The sequence below is a fragment of the Pteropus vampyrus genome, unplaced genomic scaffold, assembly GCF_000151845.1.
Source record: "Pteropus vampyrus isolate Shadow unplaced genomic scaffold, Pvam_2.0 Scaffold79, whole genome shotgun sequence".
Lineage (NCBI taxonomy): Eukaryota > Metazoa > Chordata > Mammalia > Chiroptera > Pteropodidae > Pteropus > Pteropus vampyrus.
In genome coordinates, this window is record NW_011888860.1 from 4,477,822 (window position 1) to 4,491,914 (window position 14,093).

The window sequence follows — 14,093 nt, forward strand, 5'->3', positions numbered from 1 at the left end:
GCTCCAATCAAAAGACATAGAGTAGCTGAATGGATAAGAAAACAAGGCCTAGACATACATTGCCTATAAGAGATCCACTTCAGATCAAATGACACACACACAGACTAAAAGTAAAGGGATGGAAAAAGGTATCTCATGCAAATAGAAATGAAAAAAAAAAATCTGGGTTGCAATACTTACATCAGACAATATAAACTTTAAAACAAAAGCTATAATAAGAGACAAAAAAAGAGCATTACATAATGATAAAGGGATCAATACAATAAGAGGACATAACCCTAGTAAACATATATGCACCAAACATAGGAACACCTTCACATTTAAAACAATTCTTGACCAACAGAAAGAGAGAGATTGACAGCAATACCCTCATGGTAGGAAACTTTAACACGTCGTTTACACCAACAGAGAGATATTCCAGACAGAAAATCAACAAAGAAACAGCAGCTTTAAATAACACAGTAAATCAGATAGATTTAATTCATATTTTAAAGCATTTTACCCCAAAAGCAGAATATACATTCTTTTTCAAGTGCACATGGAACATTTGCCAGGATAGAGCACATGTTAGGCCACAAAACAAGTCTCAGGAAATTTAAGAGGACTGAAATAATATCAAGCATCTTCTCTGACTACAATGATATGAAACTAGAAATCAATTACAAGAAAAAAACTGGAAAATACACAAACACATGGAGGCTAAACAACATGCTCCTAAACAATGAATGGGTTAACAATGAGATCAAGGAGAAAATTAAAAGATACCTGAGACAAATGAAAATGAAAAGTATGGAACTTAAAAAATATGGAACATAGTGAAAGCAATTCTAAAAGGGAAATTAATAGCAATACAGGCCTACTTCAAGACACAAGAAAAATCCTAAATAAGTAATCTAACCTTACACTTACTAAAAGCACTAGAAAAAGAACAGCAAACAAAACCCAAAGTGAGTAGAAGAAGGAAATAATATAGGTCGGAGTGGAAATAAATGAAATAGAGTCTAGAAAAATAATACAAAAGATCAATGAAACCGAGAGCTGGTTCCTAGAAAGGATAAACAAAACTGATAAAACATTAACCAGACTCACAAAGAAAAAAAAAAGAGAGAGAGAGAAAAGACCCAAATAAATAAAATCAGAAATGAAAGAGGAGAAGTAACTGTGAACTCCACAGAAATTCAATGGATTCTAAAAAAAAAAAACCACTATGAACAATTACATGTCAACAAATTGGATAATCTGAAAGAAATGAATATATTCCTAAAAATATAAAATCTCCTAAGACTGAGTGAAGAAGAAATAGAAAATCTGAACCAATGAAATCAAATCAGTAATCAAAAAACTTTCAAAAAATAAAATCCTGGACCGGATGACTTCATAGGTAATTTTACCAATCATCTAAAGAAGAATTAACATCTATCCTCCTCAAACTATTCCAAAAAATTCAAGAGGGAATTCTCCCTAACTCTTTTTATAAAGCCACAAATAACCATGATTCCAAACCAAACAAAGACAATACAAAAAAGAAAACAATAGGCCAATATCTCTTATGAACATAGAAGCAAAAATTCTCAACCAAATTTTAGCAAATCAAATTCATCAATACATTAAAAATATCATACACCACAATCAGGTGGGATTAATTCCCAGAATGCAAGGTTGGTTGAATATCCACAAACCAATTAATGTGATATACCACATTAGCAAACTGAAAGATAAAAATCATATAATCTTATCAATAGATGCATAAAAAGTGTTTGACATAAAGCAGCATCCATTTATGATAAAAACTTGCAGAAAAATGGGAATAGAAGGAACATACCTCAACATAAAAAGGCCATATATGACAAACCTATAGCATCATATGCAATGGAAAAAAAGACTAAATACATTTTCCTTAAGATCAGGAACAAGACAAGGATGCCCACTTTCACCATTTCTATTTAAATAGTATTGAAAGTCCTAGCTACAGCAATGAGACAAGAAAGAGAAATAAAAGGCATTCCGATTGGAAAGGAAGAAGTAAAATTGTTGTTATTTGCAGATGACATGATACTACATGTAGAGAACTCTGAAGATTCCACCAAAAAACTGTTAGAACTGATCAATGAATTTGGTAAAGTAGCAGGATACAAAATTAACATTCAGAAGTCAGTGGCATTTATATATAGTAATCATGAATTATTAGAAAGATAAATTAAGAAAATAATTCCATTTATGATTGCATCAAAAACAATAAAATACCTAAGAATCGAATTAACCTAGAAGGCAAAAGACCTGTTCATGAAAAAATTATACATCATTGAAAAAAAGAAACTGAAGAAGATATGAATAAATAGAAGCATATAATGAATTCATTGGTAGAAAAAAATCAATACTTTTTAAATGGCCACACCACCCAAAGCAATGTATGGATTCAGTGCAGTCTCTATCAAAATACAAATGGCATTTTTAAGAAAACTTGAACAAATATTCCAAAAATTTATATGAAATCATAAAAGATCCCAGACAGCCACATTAATCTTGAGAAAAAAAGAACAAAGTTAGAGGTATCACACTACCGACATCAAACTATACTATTAAGGCTATAGTAATCAAAACAGCATGGTACTGGCATAAGAACAGACACATAGATCATTGGAACAGGATAGAGAGCCCAGAAATAAACCTATGCCTATTTGGTCATTAAACCTATGACAAAGGAGGCAAGAACATGCAATTTGGTAAAGACAGTCTCTTCAGCAAATGGTGTTGGGAAAACTGCACAGATACATGAAAATGAAACTGGACCACCTTCTTACACCATATACAAGAATAAACTCAAAATGTATTAAAGACTTAAATCTAAGATCTGAAACCATACAAATTCTAGAAGAAAATATCAGCAGTAAACTCTCTCATATTGCTATTAGAATTTTTTTTTCTTATATATCTTCTTGGGTTAAGGAAATGAAAAGGACTACATCAAACTAAAAAGGTTTTGCACAGAAAAGGAAACCATCAACAAAACGAATAGACGATCTACTGAATGGGAGAAGAAATTCGCCTATGATACATCTGACAAGGGGTTAACATCTAAAATTCAAAAAGAACTTACACAACTCAACAAACAACGTAATTTAAAAATGGGCAAAAGACCTGAATAGGTATTTCCCCAAAGAGGAAATACAGATGGCCAATAGACATATGAAAAGATGCTCAAGGTCACTAATCATCAGAGAAATGTAAATTAAAACCCCAATGAGATATCACCTCATACCTTTCAGATTGGCTATTATCATTAAATCAAAATACAAGTATTGGTGAAGATGTGGAGAAAAGGGAATCCTTGTGCACTGCTGGGATTGCAAATTGGTAAGCCACTATGGAAAACAATCTAGAGTTTCCTCAAAAAATTAAAAATAGAATTATCTTTTGAAAGAACAATTACACTTCTGGGTATGTATCCAAAGAAAACAAAAACTCTAGTTGGTAAAAATCTATGTGCCTCTATGTTCACGGCAGCACTATTCACAGTACCCAAGATATGGAAGCCACCTAAGTGCTTGCTCATCAACAGTTGATTGGATAAAGAAGTTATGGTACATATATACAATGGAATATTACTCTGCCATAGAAAATGGTATCTTAATATTTGCAACAACACAGATGGACCTAGAGGGTATTACGCTGAGTAAAATAAGTCAGACAGAGAATGATAAATACCATAGAATTACACTTATATGCAGAATCTAAGGAAAAAAAGAAATGAACAAACTAAATGAAAACAAACTCACAGATACAGAGAACAAACTGGTGATTGACAGAGGGGAGAGGGGTTGGGGACTGGCTGAAAAAGGTGAAGGATAAAGAAGCATAAATTAGTAGTTGAGAGATGGTCACGGGGAAGGGGAGCATGGCATAGGGAATGCAGTCAGCAGTAATGTAATGGCTGTGTACAGAGCCAGAGGGAAGATAGAGTAACCAGGGGGATCATCTGATAAACTATATAAATGTCGAACCAACGGACTGTATACTTGAAACTAATTTTAAAAATACATACATATATATAAATAAAGGCTGGTAAATAAGTTTTTAAAAAGTACAAATTCGTAGTTATAAAACAGTCATAGGAATGCAGAATATAGCATTGGAAATATAGTCAATATTATTGTAATGGCTATGTATAGTGCCAAATGAGTGCTAGAGTAATCGGAGAGATCACTTCGTAAATTATATAAATGTCTAGCCAGTATACTGTACATCTGAAACTAATTTAAAATAAAAAATAATAATAACAGTAAAAAAAAAAAGGAATCACTTAAACCTTTTTTTTTTCTTCAAAATGAAGAAATAAATTCCTAGAAATAGGAAACAAAAGGTTTAAGATCATACCTAGAGGCAAAGTTAAGGGTAGATCCAATTTTCTCACTTTCAGTTGAGTTCTTTGCCTAGATTGCTTTTTACTTAAAAGAAAGCCTATTTAAATAACTCCAACTAACATTATACAACCCCCAAAAATCTTAATGGAATTAATGCTTTCTTTTAAGAGATGGTAACAGTAATATTTTCTGCAGGGAAACAAACAGCTGTTATATTACAAATTACTTGAAAAAGAAAAATGAGTTAATATATTAAATTGATTGTTTCTGACTATTTGATTAATTGACATTATATTACTTAGCAGCTTAATCCAAGATTATCAAATTACTGTGACAAAGATAGAAGGGAGGTTAGAGACTAAATTAAAACTCTAGGTAATATAATGATTGGTTTGCATTTGCTGTAGTTAAAAGGAATAAATAATATTCTATCACTATTGTATTAGATAAATATAATGTGATTATTGACCACATAACCATGCAGAAACTAGATAGCCATCAGTATTTTAATACTGGCATTAAGTAATTAATAAATAAAAAGTGAAATTTTATTTAGTTGCAAATACATTTTACAGCTACTTCTTAAAATTATAATTACATTGGGGGAAAAAATATGGGAAGTGGACAGCTGTAAGATGAAGTAGAAAAGCCCTAGAATCTTTAATTCCCTGTATTATTGCTTCTGCCAAGTTTATCACTTTGTACCTTAACGAAACTGTACTTTTCAGACTGGCTTGACCATAGTTTTTAATCCTCTGTTTTTAACATATTATTACTCCTTCCTTGATATAAAATCCTAGACCTTTTCTTATTTCTTCTTTTTCTTCCTTTTTAATGAAATATTTTTTTTTAACTATGAGCTTGAATGTCTTCTAAACTTAACTTAGGTGGAATAATGTGTTTTTTATGTCTTTTAATATTATTACTCCCAGATATAAAGAATGAAAGAGATACATACACAAGATAAATGGTGATTTCAGCAGAAAAAAAATTGTCTTTATAAAAAGCATAAAACTAAAATAATAGGGAAAGTGTATTGATTGAATAAACAAATCATAGGATCTCATTGCAAATTAATTTATCCATAGTAGCTTAACTAGAAACAAGGAGACCCATGTCATACTTCACAGGATATTAGAAATACTCTAGAGATACACCCCAGCAAAGAAAATAATGAACATAGAAAAAGGATTTGTCCTGTGTCACAATACAAGAAATAAAATTTAAGCCTTATATTTTCCAAAACCATGCATTCTTCCATGCAAACTTTCCAGATTGACAGTCTTTTCTTAAAAATAAGAAAGAAAGAAATGATCCCTTGCTTTGTTGAAAATTTTGATTTGGTGATTTGAGTTTTTAAATTTTATTTAAATTTATATTTTTTATCTGTCATAGTGCACGATGGCAGTTTTCTTTTTTGTCACTATAGTTATATTAAATGTCTCACCCCCCAAAATGTAGTTATGAATTAAACAAACAATTTTCACTTTGTAAAGTGACATACTATCTTCTATATGTACAAAGATCTATTCCAAAATGACATTGGAAAGGACACATATTAATATTTGATGCCTGCTGCTGTCCATTACCAGAAGCAGGGTGGCTCCCAGTGCAATGCAGAACAGGATGGGCCCAGCTAGGTCGGTTTCATTCATAATGCTGCCATCTGCTGCCTTCAGTGGGTTTAACACTGTCAAAGTTTTTTGCCATATGTGATCAAAATTAATTCCAAGTTCTGCAAAAGAGGAAAAAAAGAAGATAACATAATAATAGAAAAATAAACATCAGTAATATTCTTTAATTAGAGTTAAGATATCTGTTTAATTTATTTAGCACTTTAATCTGATATACCTTCATAATCTAAAATTCTATGTAATATATAACCATAAATAAATTTTTAAAAATAGATTTTTATTCCTAATGAACTAAAATAAATATTTAGAGAAATAATTCCACCAAGGAAAAATTTCTCTGACTTATGCAACAAATACAAGCTTAAAATCAAGCTGAAAATTGGGAAATAGTCATTCTACAGGAAAAAAATATAATAAAATAGTAGCTAACAGACCAAAAGTTCCATCTATTGCCCATTTTGATATATCGTTTTCCTACAATTTCCTATGCTAACACTTTTGAAATGTTGTTATATAAAACATGGCATAATTTTTCACTTAGCAGAATTATCTAAGGTAAAGTTATTTACTATGGTCTACAACTTTACTTCCACCCTTATTTTATGCCTCACGAGAAGAGCAATTCTATGCTAACTGCCTGAAACTCCACAGAGGAGAAAAGGGGATGGCCCTTTCAGCAAGTAAAAGTAATCATGTGCACAGATATTTTAACAAGTTATATGCTCCATGTGGTTGACACAGAGCATAAACACAGAGTTATATGCTCTGTGTTTTCAAAGATTAAATTCTTGAGACAAGTTAGCTATTCCCTTTTATGAGTGATGGTGGTAGAATAGAATATTCAAAAGCAGTCGAGCTCAATGTGCATGAGTCCACAATCATTTAGAAATTTCTAATTTTTTTCTCCGATGCCTTGTTTTCCAAAGAATTCTGACTGCTACCTCACAGACCTCTTGGTTTTATTCTGCTCCTCTTATATAATTATTATGTTTAAAAATCAGCCATTTGACATCCACTGAGTATAGAAATACATATTGACACCACATCTGTTTTGTTCTTCACATTCCTGTATGCTTTAACATGTATCTTGAGTAGAAAAAATGAACATTCAAAGAAGAAAAGAACATGACTTCACTATTTAGAAACCAATAATCAAGCTGGTTACCCTCCAGTATTTTAAAGTTGAATAAGAGTGAAGCGGATGCTAGGAAAAACTGTAGTGAAACTACTGTAAGGCAAATGCATTTTAACCAAGAATAGTTGAATGTATTGTACTGAATGGCTTTACTGAATTTTGCTGTGGCCCCTACAAGATTCACATGCTTTGGTCTTACAAACACACAGTGAAACTAGTACTATTATTTTATTCTTATCATGTGCATCAGATGGCTGAGGTTTTGAGAGATGAGTAACTTGTCCAAAGTCACAGAGCTAGTAATAGAAAATCTAGGTTTCTACATGAAGAATCTGACTCAAGAACCCATGATGTAAAATAAGTAAAATAATATAAAATCATATCAAATCAATTTAAAAATGGACAGAAGAACTGAATAGATATTTCTCCAAAGAAGACATACAAATAGCCAACAGGTACATGAAAAAGTGCTCAATATCATTAATCCTCAGGAGGCAAATGCAAATCAAAACCACAATGAGGTATCACCCCATGCCTGATAGTATGGCTATCATCAAAAAGACAAGAAAAACAAGTGTTGGTGAGGAGATGGAGAAAAGGAAACCCTTATGCAGTGTTGGTAGGAATGTTAATTGGTTCAGCCACTATGGAAAACAGTATAGAGGCTCCTCAAAAATATTTTTAAAAAAAAGGAAAGAAAGAAAGAAAGAAATAGAACTACCAAATGATCCAGCAATCTCACTTTGGGGTATATATCCAAAGAAACTTTTCATTTTCTTTGAAAATGGCATCAGGGTATCAGAAATATCTGCACACCCATATTCATTGCAGTATTTTTCACAATAGCCAAGATATGGAAACAACCTAAGTGTCTGTCAAGGGATGAATGGATAAAGATGTGGTATATACATACAGTGGTATATTATTCAGTCCTGAGAAAGAAGGAAATCTTGCTATTTGCAACAGGAATGGACCTTAAGGGCATTATTCTAAGTGAAATAAGCCAGAGAAAGACAAATACTGCATGATATCACTTATATGAGGAATTTAAAAGTTAAAAAAAAAAAAATCAAAGAGAAACCAAGTAGAGAAGTGGTTGCCAAGGGCCGAGGGTAAGGGAAATAGAAAGCAGTTGATAAAAAGAAAAAAATAAAAAAAACAAACCCATGCTTTTAATTAAGTAAATGTGCATCTAATATCATAGTGATTATAAATATTTTTTTAAGTTAGCCCCATTCTCCCATGTGAAGAATTGTCCCCTTAAATTATTTGTATGTGGCATTCAGCTTCCCATCACAGGATTTAGTGACACGTTTTGGTCAGATACAGGGTATAGTTCAACTTATTTTATAGTGGCTCAGACCACCTAAACTTGCAAAGCTGACATTCTATACACAGAAGACCAGATGGAATTTCAACGCTTGCCGTGACATAGAGGTGCCTTGCTTTAAAGGACCTAGACATTTTCAGAAGATCAGCCAGCAGTTGGTTTGAACTAGAATAGAAAGAGTATCCTTTCACTCATTTCACATTCAGATTGACAATTGCTAACCCAAGCTTGAAAAGAAGGAATTTGGCTGGTTAAATTAATATTGAGCAAATCATTTACATTTTAACTTCCATGTTGCATCCTTTCAATTTTCACAGTGTATTTATATATTTCTTAATGAACACACACTTTGGAGAATATGAGCAGTTCACCAAGCTTAAAATGAGGTTAGATCGTCTAATAAGATTTTTAAAATAGCAGATTTTAAATTGTTTTGACAATTCTGTAGTTTAAATTAATTTTACCTGAGACTTACGTTGCTTTTAAACTTTATTTTCAATTTAGATATTTATGCTAACAATGTTTTCAGTATTTACCACAATAAAGTGGTCTTCAATTCAAAATATATTTTTCCTCAAAAAGCATAATTATTCTTGAAGAGACTGAAGAAACTCAGATGAAAAAGTTTTTATGAGATATTATTACAGATTTCAACCATTTATTTTATGGCATAATTAACTTCTGCCCATGTCTCAACGTTGTCATGAAACTGAGAATAAATATAAGACCTACTAAATATTTTCATTAAAAAAAAAGATTTCACATGTTTTTCTACCAAAATACATTTTCATAATATTTTGTTGTCAAATTTTTTGCAAGTTATGCAAATGAAATTATAAGTATCTATTAATTGTAGATAACTGAATATAACACCTTATTATACGAAAAAAAAGGAGATAAAACTGCTGTGAAATTTGAATGCAAAATTTATTGTTTTGCTGTCATCTAGTGGTTGTAAGGTATACAATATAAATGCTATATGATAAATTAATATTTTCATTTTCTATGCAGATCGTGGCATTGGCTTTTCAAATATAAACATTAGGCTGTGCTACAAATACAAATACCAAGCATCGCCGTAATTTTTCTGGTCTGACAGACTTAAATTTACTATTATTCTTCAAGATGTATTTGTTAACATATTGGTTGTACAATATCAGATAGTAAAAATTATCATTCTTACATAAAACCAAACAAGTCTTTTAGACAAAGTATTTCGGGAATAAACAAGCACTACTGCAAATAACACTTTTTTGTGCAAGATACGTTAATTATTCTAGCTTCGTAATTTTATGGGCTGTTTTGGTGTACACTCGATAAAAACTAGCAAATATCATTTATTACCTTATCCTAGAAATTCTGCCTATGGTTGTTTCACATTTTTTAGACAGATGAAGATTGAGACTTTCACAAAGTCACCCAGCCTTAAGAACATATTAGATCAGAGACTAGAAATTTCATAGATTCAAAATGTAAAATTATATTAAGTGCTCTCTTCTAATATACTATACATTTAGTGGAATAATCACAAAGAAAAACGATAATCTAGAAATTTTCCCCAAGCTGTATTAAGTGGGAGGGGACATCTAGCCTATTCCTTAGTCAAACAAAAGAAACATTAGAAGAGGCTATATTACAGTTTAGTATACCACAAAAGAGACATTTCAGATAAGTAGAAAATAATTATTTTCAATAAATTTATAGGAAAAAAATTTAATATTTAAAGAAAATAAATTTAAATACCTACTAAAACAATTTTCAATAAATCAAAAAATTAAATGCAGAGCAAAAAGATAATTAAAAAATCTATAAAATGTAAGCTACATCTAGAACTGGAGAAATAGAAGCAAAAGAGCAGTTGGAAAGAAAAATTACCAAGGAAAATATTGTGGAGTTAAAAACATAAATATTGAAATTTCTATATGCCCAAATGTTCTATAAACAAATTAGATGGCAATCACAATCTAGGAAAACATTCCAAAAATAAAAAAAAAGAAAGGTAAAAAAATAATAAGATTCCAATGAAAAGTCCAACAAAGAACATGAGAAACAGGAAAAAAGTAAAAAGTCAATAAACATATGAAACAAATGTCTAACTTTTCTAGTAATCAAGAAATACAAAAGTATTCATTTTTGCCTTTTTGTCTGTCAAATTAAAAAAAAGACATCTGGTATTCTACTATTAAGGTGCAGTAGAATATCATTTTTCTATATTAGTTTGGCAGTGTAAGTACCATTTGACCTAATAATACTACTGTTATGGATCCATTCTGAGGATAGACTATTATACAGGTCAAAGTTGTTTACTATGATATTCACCAAAGTATTATATATTATGAGGAACAACCTTTAAGGTAAATTTTAATTATGATACTTCTTTACAATAAAATATTATGAACTCATTCTACATTATGATTTCAAATAATATTTAATGAATTTAAAGACTGTATGTACAGAAATGCTCATGATATTATGTAACTAAAAATATAAAATTTTATATTCATAGTATGGTGTGACTTTTATTTTTAAGCATTCATAAATAGTTACACATTCAAAGAAAAATAGTATTTCATAAAAATTAAATTAAATTAAATTAAATCTGGGTGGAAATCCATGAAATTGTTCATGTTAGTTATGACCCAAAGATAAAATTTAGGTAATTTTTTAAAATTTTTATTCATGTATTTCCATATTTTCCAGATTTCCATATTGTATATTGATTACTTTTATAATTCAACAACTTGACAGTTTTTTTAAGTAGAGATGTTGGTGAAGTCAAGGAAAATGTTTAACAAGAATAGCACACAGAGGCAAAAGAGAATGACTTAGTTAAACATAACCAATCTGAAAACTTAACTGGCTTCTAATGAGCCAAAAAAATACATTATATAATTTTCTGTGCTTTTCTGAATTATTTGAATCTTTCATCTTTTTTTAATTTTTAAGGCAAGAAAAGAATATTTTAATGCCAGGTTGCTGGCTGTGTTCATATGAGGCAAACGATGATCTTTTGAATGTAAAATATTGGGAATTTAAATCTATCCCTTTTCTCTTGAATACATATAAAGGATTTGGAAAAGTTAACCTGTGAATATTTCTCCTTAGCTCCCAAATTTAAATCTGCTTGAGTTTTAGTTTTCTATCATCTATACTTCCAACATCATGTTGACATTCTTTAGGATCAAAAATAGCAGATGTAGTGGGGCTGGATATTTAAATATATATATATATTTTAAGAGAGAGAACATCCCTGATATCCTCTAAGGTCCTCCAACTGCAGGGATCTCTAGATTTCCTTGTCATCAGCAGTGCTATTTACTTGAATCATATTCCTTCCTATTTAGCCACGCCTACTGATATTAGAGGGCTCATAAGATCCAGAGAAGAAAAAAACCTCATGAGCCAGACTTGTCTCCACGACAACAACAACAACAAAACAATAATAAGTTCAGAAACTGCCCGCTTTGCTACCAAGCAAATAGCGCAGAAAATAAATTAGGCTGTAATAAAGTAGTTTCATTAGCTGAAGTGGGAACCAATTTTCCATAAGACATCTTCACTGTTGTCTAGACGTGGCCAGGGAGTCCAAATTTAAAAAACAGTGAAGAAACATTTGATAACTGCAGCAATAACACAGCAATAGCACATACCTACTTCCAATTTTCTCCACACAAACATGCGACAAACTTCCACTAGATTAAGTGTCTTGAATTGGCAGACTTGTTTATAGGTGGAACAATCACACATAAAATAATGTATACAACATGCTGACAGCACACATTAAGTGTGATTATTGCTATTATTCTTTAAGCTGTACACACATTAATAGCATTTCCTTAACTTATCTTCTAGCAAAGGAGGCTCTTCATCAAAATTGTCACTGTAAGGAGATTGTGAATAATAGTCCAGGTTGGATCCTGGCTGAAAAAATTGTCCGGCGTAACCTGATGGCATGAGCATCTCTGGTGGGACAAAGGCAGGCTGAGGCTGCTCACTGGCTTGTTGTCTAGAGAAAGGAAAATACTGATATTATACACCTAGGAAAGGGATAGTATGACAAATCAAGGAAGGAAACTACAATTTTTCTGTCATTGATTATCTTGGATTATATATTTAGGCATGAAAGAAATAACTCACTTAAAGTTTAACTTAATCAAAAAAGTGAAGTCACTGGTCATAAAAAGATCTCTAGAATGATCCATACCAATTAATATTTACTGATTATGTACAATGTGCTAAACACTTTTTCTTACATTTTCTCATGTAATTAAAACTCAGGAAGGTAAAAACTATACTTTTAGTCCCATTTTACAGAAAAAATAAAGGTTTTTAGAGACCGAATGTTTTGCCCAATATCACAGACTAGTAGTGCAGGTGTTGGATTCTGAACTGAAGGTGTCTGAGCAGCACTTTGCTTCTTACACAATGTTGCTTTTTCACTGACTTTCAGAGGCAATAAACAAACATTTTGTTTATTTATAAGGTCCTTATAAATATGTAAAAGTAGCAAGTGAAAATTACAATTTTAATAGTATAGTCAACTTATAGAAAAAAAAATACATAAACTGACTGTTGTCCATAAAGAAATAGACTTTCTAGTCTGGCCATTCTCAGTCAATTATTGCCAATTGAATTATCTTTGAGTATCTAACTAAAAGTATTTCATAGCTGGCTTTAGTGTCCCTCTTTCAAAATATGCAATTTAGTTTTGTTTAAACATGTTGTTTTTATACTTCCTTGTCCATTTTTTTCTTTTTTATTTCACCATTTGTGTGAGAAAGTTGGAAAACAAGAATCTTAATAATTAATTTCTTGAGAAAGCTAGAGAAAGAAAGAAAGACAAAAGAGACAGGGTGTGAGGTTATTTGGTCACTTTTAATTGTTTTTACCTGAAGAAAGGGGAAGAAACATAAAGAATTGTCCTTCTGAATATGTTTAAGTTTCTTTTGTCGAAGTCCCTTAGGTTAAACTAAGTGAAAAATACAGTTCAGTATTCTGAACTTTGTAGCTCTCTGTGATCTCTTCATGTAAAAAATTTACAAAATGACTATACATACACATTAATTTTAATATGAAGTCTAAGAATAATATATTCAATCTCCCTTATATGAGTAAGATTGACAGAGAAAATAACCTCTTCTGAAAAATAAGGCTATACGATAAAAAGAGATATATACATTTAATCATTCACGAACTCAGCCACAAGCACATTAAGAGCAGGGACCTGGTGTAATATTTCTTAAATTCTCCCACAGCATCTGCTGATTACTGTTATTGTTCATTTAATCATGTGGCATATTCTTTTTTTTTTTTTTTTAACAACGTAGGCCCACTATCAAAAGTACTGGGAGAAATGAATTCTAAATAAGGATCTGAATGGCTTTTTGGTTGATAAAGTTCCCCCTAGATATGTACTTTTTTTTAATGTAACTATTGCTAGAAAAATAAAAGGGGCAAATAGAGATGACTCAATAGATCGATGTCTGAACAAGATTATTTTATTGACATACCGTCTTGGCCCCAACAAAATCCATGCCCACATGCTAATAACCAGGCTTTAGAAAACATAACATTCACAATTATTCACTGCAAAACACCCTCTGTGAGTGAGATTTAGTATGGGTACCTACTTT

General features: G+C 31.1%; 1 protein-coding gene across 1 annotated transcript in view; it reads right to left on the reverse strand.

Moving 5' to 3' along the window:
- The window catches only part of YIPF7 (Yip1 domain family member 7), a 32,231-nt gene that overhangs the window by 7,283 nt on the left and 10,855 nt on the right, over positions 1-14,093 (reverse strand). Inside the window, exons 3-4 of the mRNA XM_023532243.1 lie at positions 12,308-12,466; positions 5,951-6,098 (exon numbers count right to left, since the gene is read on the reverse strand). Coding sequence (XP_023388011.1) covers positions 5,951-6,098; positions 12,308-12,466 — 307 coding nt within the window. The remainder of the gene's footprint in view (positions 1-5,950; positions 6,099-12,307; positions 12,467-14,093) is intronic.